General features: G+C 47.1%; 1 protein-coding gene across 2 annotated transcripts; it reads left to right on the top strand.

Moving 5' to 3' along the window:
- The first annotated feature begins 2,931 nt into the window (after window positions 1-2,931).
- FZD4 (frizzled class receptor 4) lies at window positions 2,932-18,270 on the top strand. Of its 2 annotated transcripts, none has more exons than XM_081327586.1 (2): window positions 2,932-3,325; window positions 14,335-18,270. In XM_081327586.1, the coding sequence occupies exons 1-2, from the start codon at window positions 3,032-3,034 to the stop codon at window positions 15,664-15,666; spliced, it is 1,626 nt and encodes a 541-aa protein (XP_081183712.1). In that variant the 5' UTR covers window positions 2,932-3,031; the 3' UTR covers window positions 15,667-18,270. The 2 variants fall into 2 exon arrangements, with proteins under 2 accessions (XP_081183712.1, XP_081183713.1); XM_081327587.1 differs by lacking the exon at window positions 2,932-3,325 and adding an exon at window positions 9,862-9,899.
- The last annotated feature ends 5,266 nt before the right edge of the window (window positions 18,271-23,536 follow it).

Raw genomic sequence — 23,536 nt, 5'->3', positions numbered from 1 at the left:
TTTGACATGTCTGGGCTATACAGTCTCTTCTTAAAACCCTCTGTTTTTTGAGCACCCATAACTTTTGGAGACAAGCCGTTCCACTGATTAATTAGTCTGTCAGGAAGTTTCTCCTTAGTTCTAGGTTGCTTCTCTGTTTGGTTAGTTTCCATCCATTGCTTCTTGTCCTGCCTTCAGGTGCTTTGGAGAATAGCTTGACTCCCTCTTCTTTGGGGCAGCCCCTGAGATATTGGAAGACTGCTATCATGTCACCCCTAGTCCTTCTTTTCATTAAACTAGACATAACCAATTCCTACAACCGTTCTTTGTATGTTTTAGCCTCCGGCCCCCTAATCATCTCTGTTGCTTTTCTCTGTACTCTTTCTAGAGTCTCAACATCATTTTTTATATCTTGGCGACCAAAACTGAATGCAGTACAGGTAGTCCTCGACTTACGCCCACAACAAAGCCCAAAATGTCTGTAGTTCAGCGAGACATTTGTTAAGTGAATTTTGCGCCATCTTACGACCTTTCTTGCCACAACGGTTAAGTGAATCACTGCAGTTGTTCAGTTAGTAACACCGTTGCTAAGTGAATCTGGCTTCTCCATTGTCTTCGCTCATCAGAAGGTCTCAGAAGGGGATGACGTGACCCGGGGACCCTGCAACCGTCATAAATACGAACCAGTTGCCAAGCATCTGAATTTGGATCACGTGACCGCAGAGCTGTGGAAAGGTCGTTAAGCGTGACCAATGGCCCCCTAAGTCACTTCTTTCAGGGCCGCTGTAACTTCGGACCGTCCCTAAGCGAGCTGCCGTAAGTCGAGGACTACCTGCGTCGGCGGTGGTTACCCTTTGAGAGCTGTTTGGGTGCAAACCAAGGCGGTTAACCGTGAAAGAAACGGTCCTTAAGTCACTTCTTTCAGGGCCGCCGTAACTTCGGACCATCCCTAAGCGAGCTGCCGTAAGTCGAGGACTCCCTGCGTCGGCGGTGGTTACCCTTTGAGAGCTGTTTGGGTGCAAACCAAGGTTTTCAACCGTGAAAGAAACGGTCCTTAAGTCACTTCTTTCAGGGCCGCCGTAACTTTGAACGGTCAACCAAACCAACTGTCTTTAAGTCGAGGACCCCCTGCATTCCCGAGGCCCTATAAAACGGTACGAGCACTTCGAGTGCATCTTTTTTTTATTGAAAAGTTTTACAATACATTTTTTAACAAAGCAAACCCCCTCCCCACCCCCTCCCCTCTCCCCAACCCCTCCCTCCCTTCCCCCTCTCCCCTCCCCGACTTCCCAGAGCTCAATACAGGGTATAAAAATACAAACAATCATAGTCTACCTTATGCAAACAACAATAAACTATTAAATCTATCGCACTTTAACTCTTGTAAACTAACTACAAGCCATATAAATATCACCTCAATACTTCTTCAAATGCTAAGTGAAACTTTTTAGTCCCATATTTATTCTGGATATAATCAATCCATTTTTTCCACTCCACAATATATCTCTGTTGCGAATGGTCTTTCAAATACGCCGAGATCTTTGCCATTTCCCGCCAGGTTGGAAACTTTTAAAGTCCATTCTTCTATAGTCGGCAGTTCTTCCTTCTTCCAGTATTGCCGTACTAAAAGTCTCGCTGCCGTAATTAAATTCGAGATCAACTTAGTGTCCACAACAGTAGTGTCCGTAATAATGCCCAGTAAAAACAGTTGCCCAGTAAAAACAGTGAAGAGGAACTAAAGAGCCTCTTGTTGCGAGTGAAGAAGGAGAGTGCAAAACTTGGGTTGAAACTAAACATTAAGAAAACCAAGATCATGGCATCTGGCCCTCTCAATTCCTGGCAAATAGATGGGGAAGAAATGGAGGTAGTGACAGATTTTATTTTCCTGGGCTCCAAGATCACTGCAGATGGGGACTGTAGCCAAGAAATTAAAAGACGCTTGCTCCTGGGGAGGAAAGCCATGGCAAATCTAGACAGCACACTAAAAAGCAGAGACATCACCCTGTCAACAAAAGTGCGTATAGTCAAGGCGATGGTCTTCCCAGTTGCAATGTATGGCAGTGAAAGTTGGACCATAAGAAAGGCTGAGCGCCAAAGAATTGAGGCCTTTGAACTATGGTGCTGGAGAAGACTCCTGCGAGTCCCTTGGACTGCAAGGCGATCAAACCGGTCAGTCCTAGAGGAGATCAACCCTGACTGCTCTTTAGAAGGCCGGATCCTGAAGTTGAAACTCAAATACTTTGGCCACCTAATGAGAAGGAAGGACTCACTGGAGAAGAGCCTAATGCTGGGAAAGATTGAGGCCAATAGAAGAAGGGGATGACAGAGAATGAGGTGGCTGGATGGAGTCACTGAAGCAGTAGGCGTGAGCTTAAATGGACTCCAGAAGATGGTAGAGGACAGGAAGGCCTGGAGGAACGTTGTCCATAGCAGAGGTCTTCAAACTTGGCCCTTTGATGATTTGTGGATTTCAACTCCCAGAATTCCTCAGCCAGGCAATGCCTGGCTGAGGAATTCTGGGAGTTGAAGTCCACAAATCATAAAAGGGCCAAGTTTGAAGACCACTGGTCCATAGGGTCGCGATGGGTCGGACACGACTTGGCAACTAACAACAACAACAAAAACAGTTGCGGACAAAACTTTATCACTTCGAGCGGATCTTGATTCTACCCCCCCCCCCATCACCCCCGCGGCTGGAGAGGCCTGGCTGCGAGCTCGGCCGGCGATTCGCTGCCGAGGGAAGGGCAGCGGCTTCCCGCTCGGCGGCCGGCGCGGCGGGGGCGGGCCGAAGCGGCTCCGTCCCTCCCCTGGGCAGGTTTGCTGGCCCGCCCTCGCCCCTTCCTCGCCGGGGGGTGGGGGGTGGGCCGGCGCCGCCCTCTCGCCCAGCCAGCACCGCCTCGCCTGGTGTCAGAGCGCGCTGCGCCGGCGGCGGAGCCAGAAGGGCGCTCGGCGGGCGCACAGACGGCGCGAGAGGCGAGCCTCTCTCGGTTCCTGCTCCGGCAGGGCTGGAGCCGGCCGGGGCGGCAGGATCGGCGGCCAAGCCTGCCGGACGATGTGCCCGGCCGCGGGGCAGAAAGGTGCCCGGTGGTGGCGTCGGCGGCGTCGGTGGTCGCTGCTGCTGCTGCCGTCGGCTTTGCTTTGGCTGGCGGCGCTGGAGGCGGCGGGCGCTTTCGGCGACGAAGAGGAGCGCCGTTGCGATGCCATCCGCATCTCCATGTGCCAGAACTTGGGCTACAACGTCACCAAGATGCCCAACCTGGTGGGCAGCCAGTTCCAAACCGACGCCGAGCTCCAGCTGACCACCTTCACCCCGCTCATCCAGTACGGCTGCTCCAGCCAGCTGCAGGTGGGTGCCCGCCGCCGCCTCCTCCTCCTCCTCCTCCTCCTCCTCCTCCTCCTTCTCCTGGGGGTGACTTTCCCTTTCCTCCCTTCCTTGGGTGAATTCACTTTCTCCTTTCCGGGATGCAGAGGATCCTGTAGATGTCCGTCCCCTCCCGGGGTGGGAGCTGCTTACTCAGAGGTAAGCCGCGTGGAGAGCTCGGCCTTTGGACTGAAGATCCGTGTCGTAAAGGCTCGGGCCCCAGCGTTTTCCTGCAGTAATTTTTTTTTTAACTTTTTCTTCCCTCCGGAGTTTATTTATTTTATTTTATTTTATTTTATTTTTATTCCATTCATATCCCGCCCTTCTCCGAAGACTCAGGGCGGCTTACAAGCTTAGCACTAGCCTTCATTCTATGTATATGCCTGCTTATTAGGGCTTAGTTCCAAAAGGCCAGGGCGTTCAGCAAAAAGAAAAAGAAAAAGAAAAAAAGCGGATTTTTAACTCTTTAATGAGGCGGATGGGTTGAGAGCCGCCCTCGGAAAAAGAACAAGAAAAGAGCTTCTCGGGCCATGTGCTGAGTGCCTTTTCCGTAGGTCTGAGAGGAAGGGAAGCTGGCCGAGGTCGCATGTTGTAGTCCTTGCTGACATCCAAAAGACCTTGTGCGTTCTCTCTTCGCCCAACTAAACCCGGCAGGTTTAGGCAGATGGTGGGAACTCATCTTGCTTGACCAACACAGGCTACTAACCCAGAAAAGAAAAACAAAACACAACTCATTAGCCAACCGGGTCAAAAAGTGTGTTTTGTGGGAATTGTCAAGCAAAATTGAGTCTTAACAGGGAATGAGTTAACAGTCACAAGGCAGCTGTTTGGAAATTTTATCCTCTGGATCCGGGGACCCTTCTCTTGAGATCGGAGGAGCGACCATCCCTGGTTCAAAAGAACAGCCCCCTTTTTCCCAAACACTTTTGAGATTTTGCTCAGTCTTTCTGCTGGTGGGGGGAGTGGTTTTCGAAAGGCTGGGGGGTTCGAAAAGGGAGGCTTGGCAGACTGTGGAGAACTTTGCAAGAAATAGCCCTGCATGAAAGAACAATGACTCTTCCTCCACCTGATGACTCTTCCTCCACCTTTCAAACAAAACATGCTTTCTCGGAGGAGTGGAGAGCTTAATCCACTCCTGGGTGTTTCCAGACAGGAGGCTTTGGGGGGGGGATCAGGTGTACTAAGAGGAAGCTGGTACTTGGCAAAGACCCTGGGGGGGGGGCTGGAGGACAGTTGCCCTAGGGGGGGGGAGGGGGAGTGCCCAGCTGAAGAAGTAGAGTTGTCCTCTCCAGGGCTGGAGATCAGAATTACAATAGGGATCAGGATTATGCTAAGTTAAGTAGTTAACAGGGTGGTGGTGCTGAAAAACAAAAAAAAAAAGCAACTTCCAAGCTTGGAATTATGCCAGAGGGCATTGCAAATAAAGCAAGCAAAGGTTGGAGGGAAACATTGCTTGGAGGACCTGGGGCCAAAGATAGAAGTAAGTAAGGGAGAGAGAAGATACTACGACCAAGACAAGGGCAACCAGGACGATTAGGGGACAAGAGAAAAATTACAGATGGGAGGAAGGGTGGTTTTGCTTTTAGGTTCAGAGAGAGGGAAGGACACACGCACAGAAAACCCCCACAAGATAAGTATATAAAAATCTCACACAATTGACAAAAGGTAGGCAAGGCGGGGTCTCCCCCCCCCTCTAGAGGTCATCCATGAAAACAAAATGCTGGGAAATTCAGGCACCATGAAAAGGAGATATCTGTGCCACTCATTGCTCAGCCATGTAATAATAATAGTAATAATAATAATAATAATAATAATAATAATAATAATAATAATAATAATAATAATAGAGTTGGAAGGGGCCTTGGAGGTCTTCTAGTCCAACCCCCTCCTCAGGCAGGAAACCCTATACCATTTCGGACAAATGGTCGTCTAGTCTCTCCTTAAAAACTTCCAGTGTTGGAGCATTCACAGCTTCTCTCTCTCTCTCTGTGTGTGTGTGATGTGATCCCCTTTTGTGACCTGACAAGCAAAGTCAGTGGGGAAGCCAGCAATCGTGTTGCTAACTTAACAGCTCCAGTCATTACAACGGTGGTAAGAAAGTTGCAAAATGGGGCAAAACTCACTTAATGACTGCATTGCTCGGCAGAGGAAATTTTGAGCTCGGTTGTGGTCGTAAGGCGAGGACTACCTGTGGCCTTTGGAATCATGCATGCAACAGTGGAAGAGAAATATTTTACCTCCCATCCATGGTGTTGTGTTTAAAAGGCTCCGATTGGATATTATATTATGCCAAATGCTGGATTAGTTGGCCTTGGTTTAATCCAACAGAGCTTTTCTTGAATTCTTTCCTTCTACATAGTTTGCTTTCCTCTTTTAGTGTTTTTTCTTGCTTGTTCTTGTACCATGATGGCCTAAACCATAGGTCCCCAACCTTTTGGACACCAGGGACCAGTTCCACGGAGAGGGGTTTTTCCACGGACCAGAGGGAACATGGTTTCACGTGGTGCCTGCATCCCGTGGATGGGGCTTTGCCTGTTTGTGTGGACCGGTTGCTGGCATGCCGTGGACCATGGCCTGAGGGTTGGAGACCCCTGGCCTAAACCTCTTAGGTCATCAACATCCTACTTTCTACTGGTGGGTTTCAGTCCTGGAGTGGTGGTGTTTGCACACGGATATATCCTGGCAGTTTGGCGGGTCAAATCCCGAGTGCCGCGTAGCAGAGTGAGCGCCTGTTACTCGTCCCAGCTTCTGCCAACCTAGCAGTTCGAAAGCACGTAAAAATGCAAGTAGAAAAATAGGGACCACTACGGTGGGAAGGTAACAGCATTCCGTGCGCCTTTGGCGTCTAGTCATGCCAGCCACATGACCACGGAGATGTCCTCGGACAAGCGCTGGCTATTCGGCTTTGAAACAGAGAAGAGTTGGAAATGACTAGCACACACGTGCGGGGGAACCTTTACCTTACCTTTATATCCCTGGCACAATAGGTGTGCGTTGACATAATTTGGTGAGGCACAGCTTTGGTGAGAACTGGATGAGACTCCCGGAGAGTGGCTTTCCAGAAGACCTGTACACTTCAGTGCCCCGTGTGAAGGAGAAGCCTGCATCTCAGTTCAGTTCATAATTTGAGGCTGTCCTCACCCAATGTATGTATACACGCCTTCACTTTGCAGATCTTTTCCCTACCTGCATGTGAGAAACACATCAGGTACACAGGTAGTCCTTTAACGTACGACCCCAATTAAGCCCCGATTGCTTTGGCTAAGCGAGAACAGTTGTTAAATGAATTTTGCCCCATTTTACAACCTTCCTCGGCAAAGTTGCTAAGCGAGTCTGTGCAGTTGTTACATGAATCTGGTTTTCCCATTGATTTTGCTCGTCAATAGGTCGCAGAAGGTGAACACATGATCCTGGGACTTTGTAAGCGTCATAAATAGGAGCCACTTGCCGAGCATCGTTTAAATTTTGATCAGATGCTGGAATGGTCGTAAATGTGAAAAATGGTCACGGGTCACTTTTTTCAAACCCTGTGTAACTTGAATGGTCACTGGACAAACCTTTATAAGGCGAGGGTTGCATGTATCTCTTCCAGAAGAGAAGAGTCTGAATCCAGAGCACAGTGGATGTTCAGTATTACGAGGTCATGCAGCATCCTGCAATGAAGTCTTTGCTTAAAACACATTGAGAGATCCGCTGGCTTTTCCCTGGGAGCTGATCTGTCTCTCCACACTATTTTTAGGAGACTTAAAAAAAAAAGCCAGCTTGGGTCGCTTCCTAGACTTTCCTGTTAACCAGCAAGTAGCATGTCTCGGCTCTCCTCTGTTTTTGCAACCAACGATCAGCAAATGGTGCTTCAGCAAATGGTGCTTCTACTGCATGAAAACTCATCCGTAAGTCTCTTTCCCACTCATGCGAGGGCAATTTTGGCAGCTGAAGCGGAGAGGATGGCAGGTTGCTTTCAGAAGGGTGGGGGTGGGGGTGGGAAGGGAGAGAGAAATAAGGAAATGCAAATGTTGCTTGCGGTGAAAATCATAGCAACAAAAGTTTTCTAATGTTCTACTACGCCACCCGTTTTCTAATGTACCTACTCTACGTTGGGCGGCTATGTAAATTTATTCAATAAGTAAATAAAATAATGGCAACTTGAAAAGAAAGGTGAAAAACCTGACAGGCTTCAGATAGCCTTATGAACGTTTGAATTTTTGTCAAACTGCTGGAAAAATCTTTGTCTTCCGAAAGAAAGCACCCCCCCTTGCCTTCTCATCATGGCTTGTAATCCAACCTGGATTGGATTGCTCCTTGTGGTTAAGCCTTGTTGTTTTCCAAAATGACTCCTGGAAGTTAACAGCCAGCTCGAAGCCAGTGCATCTCAGGTCTGCAAAGTAAGAAGACCAAGAAAAGGGCCAAGATTGAATAAATTGCTTTTCTTTCCCACTACGCCTTCAAAGAGTCCTAAGTATCTTTGTTATTCTCAGAGAGTTTGATAGGTCTCTGCAGACTCTGCTATCCTCTTCATATTTTGTACCATTCCTTTAGTGCAGGGGTGTCAAACTCAATTTCATTGAGGGCCGCATCAGCATTGCGGTTGCCCTGGGGGGGGCGGGGGGTATGGCCTGGGGGGCGTGGCCTACTGGGTGGGCGTGGCTAAAGTGCGTATGGCCTACTGGGTAGGCGTGGCCAGCTCTACATCATTCGTATCAAGGGTGCCTATGGGGGCCTGGGCAGGAGTGGGACAGATCTGAGGGTCTCTGGCAGAAGGAGGGTCTCTGGGCCAGGGCCAAGGCAGTGGGGGCCGTTCCCTCACTGTTTCCAGGATGGCTTCGCGGGCCACATGAAACCACTTCGCGGGCTGGATCTGGCCCCCGGGCCTTGTGTTTGACATGTCTGCTTTAGTGGCTGTTCAAAGCGACAATGATATTGGGGTAGAAAAAAAAGTGGCTGTTTTTCGCACATATGGCTGTGGCAGCGTCCTGCACGTGATCAAAACTGGACACTTGGCAACTGGCATGTACTTATGGCAGTTGCAATGTCCCGGGTCACGTGATCACCTTTTGTGACCTTCCGACTTATTTATTATTCACTTAATAACCGTGGCCAGAAAAGTCGTAAAATGGGGCAACACTCCCTTAACACCTGTCTGGTTTAGCAGTGGAAATTTTGGGCTCAATTGCAGTCGTAAATTGAGGACCTGCTGTACCAGCAGGTTTTAGAAAAGGAATGGTGCAGACACATTTTTCTTGTTGGGAATAAAAAAAACCTGCAGGGCAAAGGAAATGAGCAGTAGCAAAGTTTTCCACTGGGTGTGAATCTGCCAAGATAAGAAACAGACTTACAATAACATCTAAATCCAGGAAGGGTCTGGTGGTGAGGGGTTGTTGTTTTTTTTTGCAAAACTGTAATGCAATCTTTCCAAAGATTTTCCTCCTTTTCCTTCTCCCTCTCTCTTTTCTTTCTTCGGGTTAATTTGCACAGGGAAAAAAGAAGAAGAAGCTGTTTGTCTTGAAAAGAAAATCTCAAGCTTGTCTTAGGAGATTGGCAGGTTATCCCTGCAGAGAGTGTGTGTTTGATCAGGTAGCTCAGGAATTTAGACAACCCGCACTCAGCTCTTTAACACCAGAGTGGGTGCTCAGAATTGACATTAATCAACAAAAGACAAACCAGCGGTTGCCTTTTAAATATGCCAGATATTTTCACCTTAATGGAGGCGAAATCCCTCCAGGTAACATACATGAAAACAAAAACGGCAGGGGAGAAGCAAGCAGTTACCCAGTTTAGGTCACGCTAAAGAAGCTCTTGCTTTTAAAAACACATTTGAAACAAGCTTCGCAGGTCAGACGCATTCAAGCATGTTTCTAGCCCGCATTAATAATTAGCGTGTTCTGAAACTGCAATAAAGCTTTCCATTTCCTTGGACACATAAACTGGTTTATTTGCTGGTTGCTAGCGACTAGATCGGGCCAGTTTTGGGTGGCTCTTTCAGGGGGACGGTAGAGTGTTAACCTGTTTATGCAAACTGCCCTACATAAAACTAGTGTGGAAGGAAAAATTGGGTCCAGTTCCAAGCGGGGAATAAAATGGAGGCTGCTTTTGAAGGTAAAGGTAAAGGTAAAGGTTCCCCCGCACATGCGTGCTAGTCGTTTCCGACTCTAGGGTCCGGTGCTCATCTCCGTTTCAAAGCCGAAGAGCCAGCGCTTGTCCGAGGACATCTCCGTGGTCATGTGGCCGGCATGACTAGACACCAAAGGCGCACGGAACGCTGTTACCTTCCCACCGGAGCGGTCCCTATTTTTCTACTTGCATTTTTACGTGCTTTCGAACTGCTAGGTTGGCAGAAGCTGGGACGAGTAACAGGCGCTCACTCTGTTACGCGGCACTCGGGATTCGACCCGCCAAACTGCCGACCTTCTGATCGACAAGCTCAGCGCCCTAACCCACTGAGCCACCGCGTCCCTTTTGAAAGAAGATCTCTATTGATGAACAGAACCAGTAGCAGCATGTGATTCTGAAAGAGCTGACCAAGTGCATTTGAAGACTACATGGATTTTTTACAGTTTCCACAGTATTTCATAATGTAGAGGCTTGCTTTGTGTGTTTTGTTATTTGGTTGGTTTTACTTGTTTTGCAAAGGCTCGTGATGGTTCTTAATTATCAGCTTCCTTGGTCCTAATCCTCTCAAACAAATGTAATTAATTTTAACCCCTTATCTTTAGTCTGTCTGTTACCTCCATTAAGCTCTGTTTGTGAATCAACAGGCCTGTTTCAATGATTCTGCTTCTTGAAATAGCCAGGGGCTTCATGAGTAAAAACATTGCTTCTGTATTTCTTTTCCTGAGCTTCAGTTTTGTAATTTGGGGGGGGGCATAGTAAAAAGGATTGGGGGAAACCCCCCCAATTTATATCTTCTTTTGGATCCAGAGATTGAGAGCATGGCGTGAATCAAAGGACTCTGTGTTCAGGTCAAACCTCTCTCTGCCTTTTTTGTTCAGCGCTGAATTTCTTGGTGTCTCCTATCAAAGTACAGGTCAGTCCTTGGTTCATTTAGTGACCATTCAAAGTTACAGCGGCACTGAAAAAAGTGACTTATGACCATTTTTCACACTTACGACTGTTCAGCATCCCCATGGTCACATGATCAAAATTCAGATATTTGGCAATTGGCTCGTATTTATGACAGTTGCAGTGTCCCAGAGTCATGTGTTCATCTTTTGTGGCCCAAGGAAGTCAGATTCACTTAACAGCTGTGTTACTAACTTAACAACTGCAATGATTCACTTCATAACTATAGCAAAAAAGGTCGTAAAATGGGAAAAAACTCAGTTAACAAATGTTTCACTTAGTGACAGAAATTTTGGGTTCAATTGTGGTCATAAGTTGAGGACTATTAGAAGACCTCCAAGGTCCCTTCCAGCTCTATTCTATTCTATTCTATTCTATTCTATTCTATTCTATTCTATTCATTTGGGGTGGAATCATGTTGGCTTAAGAGCTGCTATTTATGTCAATAAAGGAGAAGGACAAACACAGCCTTTGTACAATTATATTTATATTAAATTCAGTAGGTGTTTCTTGCCTTTTTTGTGTGTGTTTAAGCCCACACTCATATTTCCAAAAATCCAGTTTGGTGTAGTAGTTAAGGCATCAGGCTAGAAACTGGGAGATTGGGAGTTCTAGTTCTGCTTTTTAAGCATGAAGCCAGCCGGGTGACCTTGGGGCAGTCACTTTCTCTCAGCTTTAAGGAGGTGGCAGTAGCAAACCACCTTTGAAATCTTGCTAAGAAAACTGCAGGAACTTGTCTAGTCTGACTCAAAAGTGCAGCATACACACATACACACAAGGAAATCCATGGCCTGGCTTTTTCCAGGACTGAGTTTGTGATCCTAAGTAAATGTGCGTACTTGGAGGCAAGCATCAATGGTGACAGTGAAACTGACCTTTGAGTAAACATGCAAATGATGGTATTGCAAGTTAAATATATGAGAAAATGTTGAACAAGAACTCTTTGTTATCTAGTACTCTATGGCAAGGGTCTCAGTACTTGGCAACTTGTGACTTCAACTCCCAGAATTCCTCAGCCAGCCATGCTGGGAGTTGAAGTCCACAAGTCTTGGAGAGACCCCTGTCTATGAGCATATGCAGCAGGGGTCTTCAAACTTGGCCCTTTTGTGACTTGTGGACTTCAAGTCCCAGAATTCCTAAGCCAGCGTGTCATTGATTTGTGACCAGTTACAATGGACACCTTAAAAGCTACTTAGGACCCAGATTCAAAGCTCAGATACAGACACACACACACACACACACACACCACCATCATCATCATCACATGACCATAAATTTGAGCTCAGCAACTGATCTGTATTTACAGCCATTTGCAGGGCCTTGCGGTCACATTACCTGCAATTTACTATGTTTTTGTAAGAAACCAGCATTACTTCTGGTTTCCAGCAAAAATCGGTTGGGTTCACTTTACAACTGTCATGTTCGACAAAACCAACAGCAAAAAATGTCTTAAATTCAGGTGTGGTCATGTGGTAACCCACTTTATGACTGTCATGCCTTAACAACCGAAACTGGGGGTTCAGTTCCATCGTAAGTCGAGGACAATCTATATTAAGCCTGAATAAAAATGGTTCAGCTTCTTTCTGGCTCTAAAATAATCCCAGTTATTTCTGGTGGCAACTTCAAACATTTCTTGATCCAGTGAAGTTTTTATAAAGTTCTTGGCTGGGATATTGCCATGTATATACATGTTTAGCATTTGGGAGTGGACATATTTTTCTTCTGTGTTACCTGTGCATTTGTGTGCAAAATAACTTCCTATGTATAGAACAGTAAGCTAGGGAAAGAAACAACACCCCAACAAGCCAGTTTAAATTTCTAGAGAACTGAAACATGACTATCATCAACATTATCATCAATCCTGCAACTGTGCTCTTCCATTATAAAGGGTGGAGGTTAAGCAGGGGTATATTAGCATCATTTTCACTGAGTTTCTCCCCTTTTTTTAAAAAAAAGGTATATTTCAATATTCTTTCTTCAAAAACCGTATCGTGTTTGATGTGGTGAATTATAGGCCTGCATTAATCTTAGCTTTGTTGTGGTGAGCGAGCATATTTGGAGGGGTGGAAACTTTGAGTAAAATCCAGAATCTTTCAGTTCTCATTTTTAATGGGGGAACAAGCTTGAGTTTTTATCCTGTCATTCTTGGATAGGCTGATACAATACTCTCAAGCTAAGCAGGATGGGACCCGGCTAGTATTTGGATGGGAGAGCAGCAAGGAGAATTTGGCTGGGAATTTGGTTCAAGCTTGGCTGAATGTTATTTATTTATCTGTATCTCCCACCTTTACTATTTTTACAAGTAACTCAAGGCCGCAAACATGTCCAACACGGCTTCCTCCTCCCTTTTCTCAACAACAACCCTGTGAGGTGGGCTGGGCTGAGAGAGAGGCCCAAGGTCATCGAGGTGGCTTTCATGCCTAAGACAGGACTAGAACTCACCATCTTCTGGTGATTGGCCCAGATTCACCCATCTGGCTTTCATGGCTAAGGTGGGACTTGAACTCACAGTAGGCTGCTTCCTAGCCTGATGCCTTAACCACTACCAGGGGTAGTAGGCAACCTTGGCTCTTTTATGACTCGTGGACTTCAACTCCCAGAATTCCTGAGCCAGCCATGCTGAGGGGAAAGGGAGAGGTTTCCAAGCTGAGCCATGCTGGCTTAGGAATTCTGGGAGTTGAAGTCCACGAGTCATAAAAGAGCCAAGGTTGCCTACCCCTGCACTAGACCAAAGTGGCTCTCCAGGCTAGGAACTTGAAAAAATATTCCAGTAGTAGCAAAACACTGTTGCTGAGGAAAATACATGGATGGGTCTGTTACATCAGTAGGAGTTACCTCCATCTTTGGATTGGAGATTTCACTTTAGCTTCATTGATCTCTTTTTGTATACAAAACCTACCTGGGGTTAAGGAAGACAAAGGATGTTTTTTTTCTATACAGATAATCCTTGCCCTACAACCACATTTGAGCCCCAAATTTTCATTGCTAAACAAGACAGTTGTTAAGTGAGCTTTGCCTCATTTTATGACCTTTCTTGCCACGACTGTTAAAGTGAATCACTTTAAGTTAGTAACACCATTATAAAGTGAATCTGGCTTCCCCATTGACTTTGCTTGTCAGAAGGTCACAAAAGGGGATCACATGAAATCCGTCCTAAAACACATGCCAGAGTCAAGCATAATCATAACCATAATAGTAAAGTTGGAAGGGACCTTGGAGGTCATCTAGTCCAAACCCCTGCTCAGGCAGGAAACCCTCTACCATTTCAGACAAATGGCTGTCCAGTCTCTTAAAAACTTCCAGTGTTGGAGCATTCACAGCTTCTGGAGGCAGGTTGTTCCATTGGTTAATTGTTCTGTCAGAAAGTTTCTCCTCAGTTCTAGGTTGCTTCTCTCCTTGATTAGTTTCCATCCGTTGCTTCTTCTCCTGCCTTCAGGCGCTTTGGAGAATAGCTTGACTACCTCTTCTTTGTGGCAGCCCCTGAGATATTGGAATACTGCTATCATGTCACCCCTAGTACTTCTCTTCATTAAACTAGACATATTTAATTCCAGCAGCCGTTCCTTATATGTTTTAGCTTCCAGACCTCTAATCATCTTTGTTGCTCTTCTCTATACTCTTTCCAGAGTCTCAACATCTTTTTTTACATCGTGGTGACCAAAACTGGATGCAGTATTCCAAGTATAGCCTTACCAAGGCATTGTAAAGTGGTATTAATACTTCACGTGATCTTGATTCTATCCCAATTTTGATTTGTATGGCCTTCAACTCCCAGAATTCTCCAGCCAGGCTGGAGAATTCTGGGAGTTGAAGTCCACACGACTTAAAGCACCCAAGGTTGGGAAACAGAGAAGTCTAGGATGCAAAACATTGGGAAGACAGCATCACCTGCAAGCCCGTTTTTTCTAAAGTTGCTTTGTCCTTTCTTCCTCCTCCAGTTCTTCCTGTGTTCCGTCTACGTCCCCATGTGCACGGAGAAAATCAACATCCCAATTGGCCCCTGTGGCGGCATGTGCCTCTCCGTCAAAAGGCGATGTGAACCAGTCCTGAAGGAATTTGGGTTCTCCTGGCCAGAAAACCTGAATTGCAGCAGGTTCCCCCCACAGAACGACCAAAACCACATGTGCATGGAAGGGCCAGGAGACGAAGAGGTCCCCCTCCACAGCAAGGCCCCCTTGCATCCCGGAGAAGAATGCCAGAGTGTCGGATCAAACTCAGATCAGTACATTTGGGTCCGGAGAAGCTTGAATTGCGTTCTCAAGTGCGGCTACGACTCTGGCCTCTACAGCCGGTCCGCCAAGGCATTCACCGACATCTGGATGGCCGTGTGGGCGAGCCTCTGTTTCATTTCCACCGCCTTCACCGTCCTGACCTTTCTGATTGATTCCACTCGCTTTTCCTATCCGGAGCGGCCCATCATATTCCTGAGCATGTGCTACAATATTTATAGCATCGCTTATATTGTCCGGCTGACCGTAGGCCGAGAAAGGATTTCCTGTGATTTTGACGAGGCCGTCGAACCTGTTCTTATCCAGGAGGGCCTGAAGAACACCGGATGTGCCATCATTTTTTTGCTGATGTACTTTTTCGGCATGGCGAGCTCCATCTGGTGGGTGATCCTGACCCTGACGTGGTTCCTGGCTGCTGGACTCAAATGGGGCCACGAGGCCATTGAGATGCACAGCTCGTATTTCCATATCGCTGCCTGGGCGATCCCTGCGGTGAAGACCATCGTCATCCTGATTATGAGGTTGGTCGACGCCGACGAGCTGACAGGCCTGTGCTATGTGGGCAACCAGAACCTTGACGCCTTGACGGGCTTTGTGGTAGCTCCCCTTTTCACCTACTTGGTCATTGGGACCCTCTTCATTGCAGCCGGCTTGGTGGCTTTGTTTAAGATCAGGTCCAACCTTCAAAAGGATGGGACCAAAACGGACAAGCTGGAGAGGTTGATGGTGAAGATCGGGGTGTTTTCCGTGCTCTACACCGTGCCTGCCACTTGTGTCATTGCCTGCTATTTCTATGAGATCTCCAACTGGGGGATTTTCCGCTACTCCGCAGACGCCTCCAACATGGCTGTGGAGATGCTCAAGATTTTCATGTCCCTCCTGGTGGGCATCACGTCTAGCATGTGGATTTGGTCGGCCAAGACGCTGCACACTTGGCAAAAGTGCTCCAATAGACTGGTGAATTCGGGGAGGGTAAAACGGGGGGCGAAGAGGGCAGACGGGTGGATGAAGCCTGGGAAAGGAAATGAGACAGTGGTATAAAGAAAGGCCAGGAACCCAGAAAATTCTCTTTTCCTTCTCCTCCACGACGAACTGATGGAGATGGCCGGATCTGGAGAAGGAGGAGTGTTAGAGTCAATCCTTTATTGAGAAATATTTGAGTTTTTGCTGGATTTCGAAGGAGGAGAGCAGCAAGGGGGCTAAAGCAGGCTGTGGGGGAGCACAACTTTCACAATGGCTTCACAAAACTGTGAAGGTAAAAAGTAGAATCTCTTGGATTTCTATCAGCAAGCGGTGATTTTAGGATTCATGGGACTTTGCACCTCCTGGTTATACACTGTGTGCCTTCTCTCACTCCCTTTTCTTCCCCTTGGCCTGTTCCAACTCACATTTATCACTGTCTTGTCGAAGTAGTGCACGAGAACAAAATGGAGAGGGAGAAATTCCTAGGAATTCTTTGCAAGGTTTGGGGAGAATTGCTGGTGTCAGGGAATTTTGAATCCAAGGTCCTTCAATTTGGAAAGTGATGTACAGTTAGATGTCCAGAGCGTTTGGATACGGCAGAAAGTTGCACTTTAATGTGCCAACTTTGGAGTTCTGCAGAATTCCTTCAAACACAAACCAGAGAAAGTTCTGAGATTCAAGCCAAACCAATTTGCCTTTAGCCCCCCCATCTACTAAGCACTACGGTATTATGGAGTGAGCAAACAAACAGAATGGAAACAGGATGTGTTTCTAATCACCCTGACCCCAAAATGACATCAAGATGTCACAATGCAAGAGATAAGGTCATCAAATCCACGAACCCCTCTCGAAAGATTTATTTTGGTGGGAACCCCCCCCCAAGAAACTTTAAACACAATAGTTCCAAGAACCTTTAAACACAATAGTTGCAGGATTCTTTTCCTATTTAGTAGCAGCAGTTACTAAACAAGATTAACCTTCAAGCATCACAAGAGGATAGAGCAGTGATAACACGATCCCCTGCAGGGGCAACAGCTGGTTTTCAAGTCCTTGGGGAAATTTTGAGAGGTGAGGAAGTTTTTTCTTTAAAAAAAAAAAAAACCATCGAAGCATAATGCATCTATTTTGCTTCTTAATTTAACTTTCAAGTCTCACGCAGCCACTAAAAAGTTGGCGGAAGTTTGGCTCAGGAATTAAACTTTTAGTCTCAACGATCGAGGCGGGAGTTTAACATTTTCCAAGAAATGGAACAATTCTTCCTTTTTTTCTGTACTAACTCCCTACTTTAACAAATGTCTGGCAGCTTTTTCCAAATTGGGGGGGCCTGAAGGCATCCGATGTGTGGTGCTTCCTTTGTAGAGCTTATGGCTTCAAATGTTTAGCTGGTTTTTATTCTGAAAAAGGCTGAGGGTAGAGATGGGAAACCTCTCAATATCCATTGCCATCCTGACTGCCAAGCTTTAAATTTACCCATAGTATCTTCAAAATTAAACTTTTGGGGCCTATTTTCATGTTTCTCAACAGCATGCTGGCTAGGGAATTCTGGGAGTTGAAGTCCACGCATCTTAGAGGCACCAAGGTTGAGAAATACCGACTAGCCAAAGGTTCTGAAGAGATTTTTTTCACTATGCTCCTGTTCCTAGTCCTTATTTTCATGCTTTTAAGCTGAAAAATCCTACTAAAATTCATTCATTTGGCTCTGTTTTGAGGTTAAAGATAGACTTTAGCCTGCAGACATGCTGAGCCAATCCACCAGCGTGCACCAAATTAAATTCAAAAATGCAACACCACACTTTCTGACCCCTTTGAGGAACATCGTCTCTAAATTTCTCCAGCTCACAAGGACAAAAACAGTAAATTGGAGCCAGACTATAGCTTGTTATGGAGCTCCATGAATATTAATAGGAAAATTAATTGCACTACTCTGGCTTTCAGCCCAGAGGTGAGGTTAGCTAATTTAGCCAGGCTTCTGGCCTCCCCTAGGACATTAAAGCTATGACCTCTCTCCTTGGATAGCAACTTTTCTTTCATGCAACTATTTGTGCTGTTGCTTGTAGTTGCCAGAGAGAAGGAGCAGAACATGCAGAAGTTGTTCAAGAAAGCCTTGTAAACTCTCCTCCTGATTTAAGCAGTCCTTGCCCATAATAGTAAATGCCCACAGCATTAAATTAATAAGGCTGTCTTATTAATTCACTGTCTGCGAAATAACTCATTTGTCAAATTTCCCTTCCTCCCCCCCCCACTAAAATATGTTGAATCTGGCAGCAAAATGGGATCTAGGAAATTTTATATATTTAACGGCACTCCTGGATATAGGCAGCCCTGGTTTAGTGTCCAGAAATTGGAATCAACAATTTGGCCATTAGATGAAGCAGTCGCTAAGCGAAACATCACCTAAACGCAACTGCATAGCTTTTACGCAGGACAACGCGTACTGACTGACTATGATGGGAAACATACGACTCAGAGAGAGATGGCGCGAAGGTTCTGGATGTGGGCACTGGCTGCAAATTTACTTGGCCACCACTGTCATAACTATGAAGAGTCACTGTCTGAGGCAGTCACTAAGTGAGGACTACTTGTAATTTAAAAAAAAAAGCAGTATACATCCTGAACGCACCCACAGCGAAAAAACAAGCACATAGGGGTGCTGCCTTTCCCCCCACCCTTTTCTGAAAAAGATCTAGTGTTGCTATAGCATTGCAAATGTTATAGTTATAGTTATAGTTTATTTGATTTATATACCGCCCTTCTCCTTGGTGGGACTCAGGGCGGTTCACAGGGCATACATAAGAAACACTATACAAAAATTAAAAAGAATTAAATCCATGCCCAATTAAAACAGAAGTACAGATTAAAAACAATTAAAAGCCCATAATCCCCCATCAGGCCAGACCAGCTAATTCGAACAGATGGGTCTTCAGGCCCCGACGGAAAGTTCGAAGGTCTGGTGCCATCCGGAGCTCCACCGGCAATTGATTCCATAAAGCCGGAGCCCCCACAGAGAAGGCCCTCCCCCTGGGGGCCACCAGTCGACATTCCCTGACTGGCGGCACCCTGAGGAGGCCCTCTCTGTGGGAACGCACAGGGCGGAGGGGAGTCGATGCCGGCAGCAGGTGGTCCCTGAGGTAACCCGGACCCATGCCATGTAGGGCCTTAAAGATCGTGACCAACACCTTGAACCTCACCCGAAAGACAACTGGTAACCAATGCAGCTCGCGGAGCAAAGGTGTAACATGGGAGTACCGGGAAACTCCCAAGACAACTCTCGCGGCCGCATTCTGTACCAGTTGGAGCCTCCGAGTGGTCTTCAAGGGAAGCCCCATGTAGAGAGCATTACAGTAGTCAAGGCGAGAGGTCACGAGCGCATGAGTGACTGTACACAGGGCATCCCGGTTCAGATAGGGCCGCAACTGGCGCACCAGGCGAACCTGGGCGAAAGCCCCCCTAGTCACGGCCACTATATGCTCTTCCAAAGTAAGCCGTGAATCTAGAAGGACTCCCAAGTTGCGAGCCCTATCCACGGGGGGTAAGAGCTCACCCCCCATAGAAAGAGATGGAACATTTGGAATGTCCCGGGATGCCGGAATGCACAGCCACTCAGTCTTGTCAGGGTTGAGCTGAAGTCTGTTCCTCCCCATCCAGACCCGAACCGCCTCCAGGCAACGGGACATCACGGCGAGGGCATCACTGGGGTGGTTTGGGGTCGAAAAGAAAAGTTGGGTATCATCGGCATACTGATGATACCCAACTCCAAAACCACGAATGATCTCACCCAGCGGTTTCATATAGATGTTGAACAGGAGAGGCGAGAGAACCGACCCCTGAGGAACTCCACAAACGAGAGACCTAGGGGCCGATCTCTGCCCCCCTGCCAACACCGACTCCGAGCGTCCCAGGAGATAGGAGGAGAACCACTGAAGAACTGTGCCTCCCACTCCCAATCCCCTGAGACGCCGCAGCAAGATACCATGGTCGATGGTATCGAAAGCCGCTGAGAGGTCTAATAGGACTAGGACAGAGGAATGTCCCCTATCCCGCGCCCTCCAGAGATCATTCACCAGAGCGACCAATGCCGTCTCCGTGCTGTACCCGGGCCTGAAACCCGATTGGTAGGGGTCCAGATAATCCGCTTCATCCAGGACCAGAGGGAGCTGATGCGCCACCACACTCTCAACAACCTTCGCAAGAAAGCGAAGGTTGGAGACTGGACGAAAGTTGTTCAAAACGGCTGGGTCCAGGGCAGGCTTCTTGAGGAGAGGTCTCACCACCGCCTCCTTCAAGACGGTGGGGAAATAACCCTCACTCAAAGAAGCAGATATAACCGCCTGGAGCCAGCCTCGTGTCCTCTCCCTAGCTGCATAAACCAGCCAGGAAGGGCACGGGTCCAACAAACATGTGGAGGAGCTCAGCCTCCCCATAATCCTGTCCACTTCATCAGGGGTCACAGAATCAAACTCTTCCCAGATAACATTGACAAGACCGCCCGTGTCCTGATCGCCTGACTCTGCCCAGCTGGAGTCCAAACCGGTCCGAATCCGAGCGATTTTATCCGACAGATGATGACTAAATTCCTCGGCACGACCTTGCAAGGGATCCTCCCTCACCTCCTGATTGAGAAGTGAGCGAGTCACCCTAAACAAGGCGGCCGGGCGATTATCTGCGGACGCGATGTGCTGTTCTATCCTGTCCTATCCTGTCCTATCCTGTCCTGTCCTGTCCTGTCCTGTCCTGTCCTGTCCTGTCCTGCTTTGTTTTATGGGGGGTGGGGGGTGGGAAACCCTACCCTGAAATTTGATCTCGCTTTGCGGCCAGACTCTCCCTGTTCTATGCGATCTAAATGTTGGTCCCCCCCCCCACCTCGCCTTTTGAGATCAAAGAGGAAGTGTCCTTCAAATTAAACCCAACTTTTGATAACATGTTCATATGCGAAACCTCAGATAGCCATTAATCGCTTTTCCAACTAGCCAATTATGTCTTTTGTACTAAAAAGTCAGAAAAGTGACTACAGGCGGGTTCTCAGCTTACGGCCACCATTGAGCCCCCAAATTTATGTTGCTAAGTGGGAAATTTGTTAAGTGGTGTTTTGCCCCATTTTGCGACACTTCTCACCACTGTGAATCACTACAGTTTTTAAATTACTAACACAGTCGTTCAGTGAATCTGGCTTCCGCATTGATTTTGCTTGTCAGAAGGTCGCAAAAGGGGATCACGTGACTCTGGCACCCTGCAACTGTCATAAATGTGAACCGGTTGTCAAGCATCCGAATATACATGACATGACCGTGAGGATGCTGCAACAGTTATAGGTGTGAAAAAGGGCCATAAGTCACTTTTTCAGTGCTGCTGTAACTTCGAACGGTCACTAAGTGAACCATTGTAAGTCGAGGACTACCTGTACAGATAGTCCTTGACTTACAACCATTTGTTTAGTGGCCATTCGAAATTACAACAGGACTGAAGGGACCTACGACCGTTTTTCACACTTAACGGCCATTGCAGTACCCCCCGTGATCATGTTTAGTTTAGTTTAGTTTTATTTAATTTATATACCGCCCTTCTCCCTAGGGACTCAGGGCGGTTCACAGGGCATATATAAATTACGATACAAAAGTTAAAATAAGATTAAACCAATGCCCAAATAAAAAACAATAATACAATAATAAAAACAACAATTTTAAAAGCCCATATTCCCCCTTCAGGCCAGACCAGCTAATTCGAATAAGTGGGTCTTCAGGCCGCGACGGAAGGTTCGGAGGTCTGATGTCATCCGGAGCTCCACCGGCAGTTGATTCCATAGTGCCGGAGCGCCCACAGAGAAGGCTCTCCCCCTGGGGGCCACCAGTCGGCATTCCCTTACCGGAGGCACCCTGAGGAGGCCCTCTCTGTGGGAACGCACAGGGCGGAGGGGAGTTGACGCCGGCAGCAGGTGGTCCCTGAGGTAACCCGGACCCATGCCATGTAAGGACTTAAAGATCATAACCAAGACCTTGAACCTCACCCGGAAGACAACTGGTAACCAATGCAGCTCGCGGAGCAAAGGTGTAACATGGGAGTACCGGGAAACTCCCAAGACAACTCTCGCGGCCGCATTCTGTACCAGTTGGAGCCTCCGAGTGGTCTTCAAGGGAAGCCCCATGTAGAGAGCATTACAGTAGTCAAGACGAGAGGTCACGAGCGCATGTGATCAAGTAGTCAAGACGAGTAGTCAAGACGAGAGGCATTCTGTACCAGTTGGAGCCTCCGAGTGGTCTTCAAGGGAAGCCCCATGTAGAGAGCATTACAGTAGTCAAGACGAGAGGTCACGAGCGCATGTGATCGAAATCCAGACGTTTGGCAGTTTGCTCATTTTTTATGACGGTTGCCGTGTTCCCGGAGTCACGTGATCTCCTTTTTGCAACGCTTCTGACAAGCAAATTTCATCGGGAAGCCAGATAACGCTTTACAACCGTGTCTTAACGACAATGATTCGCTTAGCGTAAGAAACGTCGTAAAACGGGGCAAAGCTCACTTTACAAGTGTCCTACTTAGCAACGGAAATTTTGGGCTCCATTGTGGTCGTAAGTCAAGGACTAGCCGTACCAAACTCCTGTTTTTTTTCCCCACACGTGCACGTCGAGATCCCTCCCTCCTGGCAGTATATGGAAGTCAGTGGCTGGCTATTGTCCCCAAATGGGATTTTTTCTTTTTTTAAAAAAAAAAACTTCCCAGGATAAGTGATAGCCCTGGGATCTGACCATCTCGGAGTCTTCCTCGCTTTGCAAAGTCATCTAGCTTGGATTTCACGCACCCCTCATTTATTTCCTGGATCCTTTCTACTTACTGTCTCCAAATCTAAAAGTCTTATCTCTAAAGAAGGCTTCTGTGCAACCGGGAGCTAAATAAGTAAAGGAGAATGGAAGGCAACCCCTGACAATTGTCTTTCTTCAAAGCCGGTTTTGTTCTGCATTCTGTCTCTCTTTTCTCTGTCTTTCCCTGTCCTTCCCCCCCCTCCCAAACCTGGGTAAGCTAATATGGCCACCCCTGGAGACCCATTGCATTAAGCAATTAAGGCTTAATATGTTTCACCCTGTGCGATTGTATCTTGTGTTGACGCCAGTCTGGGCAAACTGAAATGTTACGTTCCTTGGCAGCTTTGCATTCACACAGATCAGTTGCATAATTTGTGTGTCAGTTACAATTAAGGGGACGTACCCCAGGCCTGGGGGGGGGGGAAGCGCAGCTGACTCCCTCCGAACCAAAAAAAAAACAACCCCAGGAAGGTTCACTTTGAGTGTGTTTTCTTTTTTTCTTTTTGCCTTTTGGTCAAGGAACGTCAGGGAGCGATGGTCAGAAGTTTGGTGAAGTTTTAAAAATTTGGCAGCTTTGTTATCTAGTCTGCCCTGAAGGGATTTGATGGCCGTGATCCTTTGGGTGTGGCTTTAAGTGTTGAGGAATTTAGCTGCTTGGGAAGCTGGCTTAATTCTTTTTTTTTCTTTTTCGTCTGTAGAGGATTTCCCTCTTTGACACAACACTAGTTCAATCATTACTTGGGTTGCTGGTTAAAACAAAACCCCAAAACAAAACAGTATTTTCGTGAGCCCTGAGGTTTACCGTGTGGTGAGACGGGCGGGCCCATAAATTTTTGTTGTTGTTAGCTGCAAAGTCCCATCGCGACCCCATGGACAACGTTCCTCCAGGCCTTCCTATCCTCTACCATCTTCTGGAGTCCATTTAAGCTCACGCCTACAGCTTCAGGGACTCCATCCAGCCACCTCATTCTCTCTCGTCCCCTTCTTCTCTTGCCCTCAACCTTCCCCAGCATGAGGCTCTTCTCCAGTGAGTCCTTCCTTCTCATGAGGTGGCCAAAGTATTTATAAATTTTATAAATAAATAAATAAATAAAATCTTTTAATGGTGAGGATTGTCCACTGTCAGCTTGGGGGGGGGGCGCACATTTACAAATAGA

Source organism: Vipera berus (genome assembly GCF_964194415.1).
Source record: "Vipera berus genome assembly, chromosome: 4".
NCBI classification, from domain to species: Eukaryota; Metazoa; Chordata; class Lepidosauria; order Squamata; family Viperidae; genus Vipera; species Vipera berus.
Note: the sequence above shows the minus strand (reverse complement) of the source record. Positions and strands in the feature narration are given on the sequence as shown.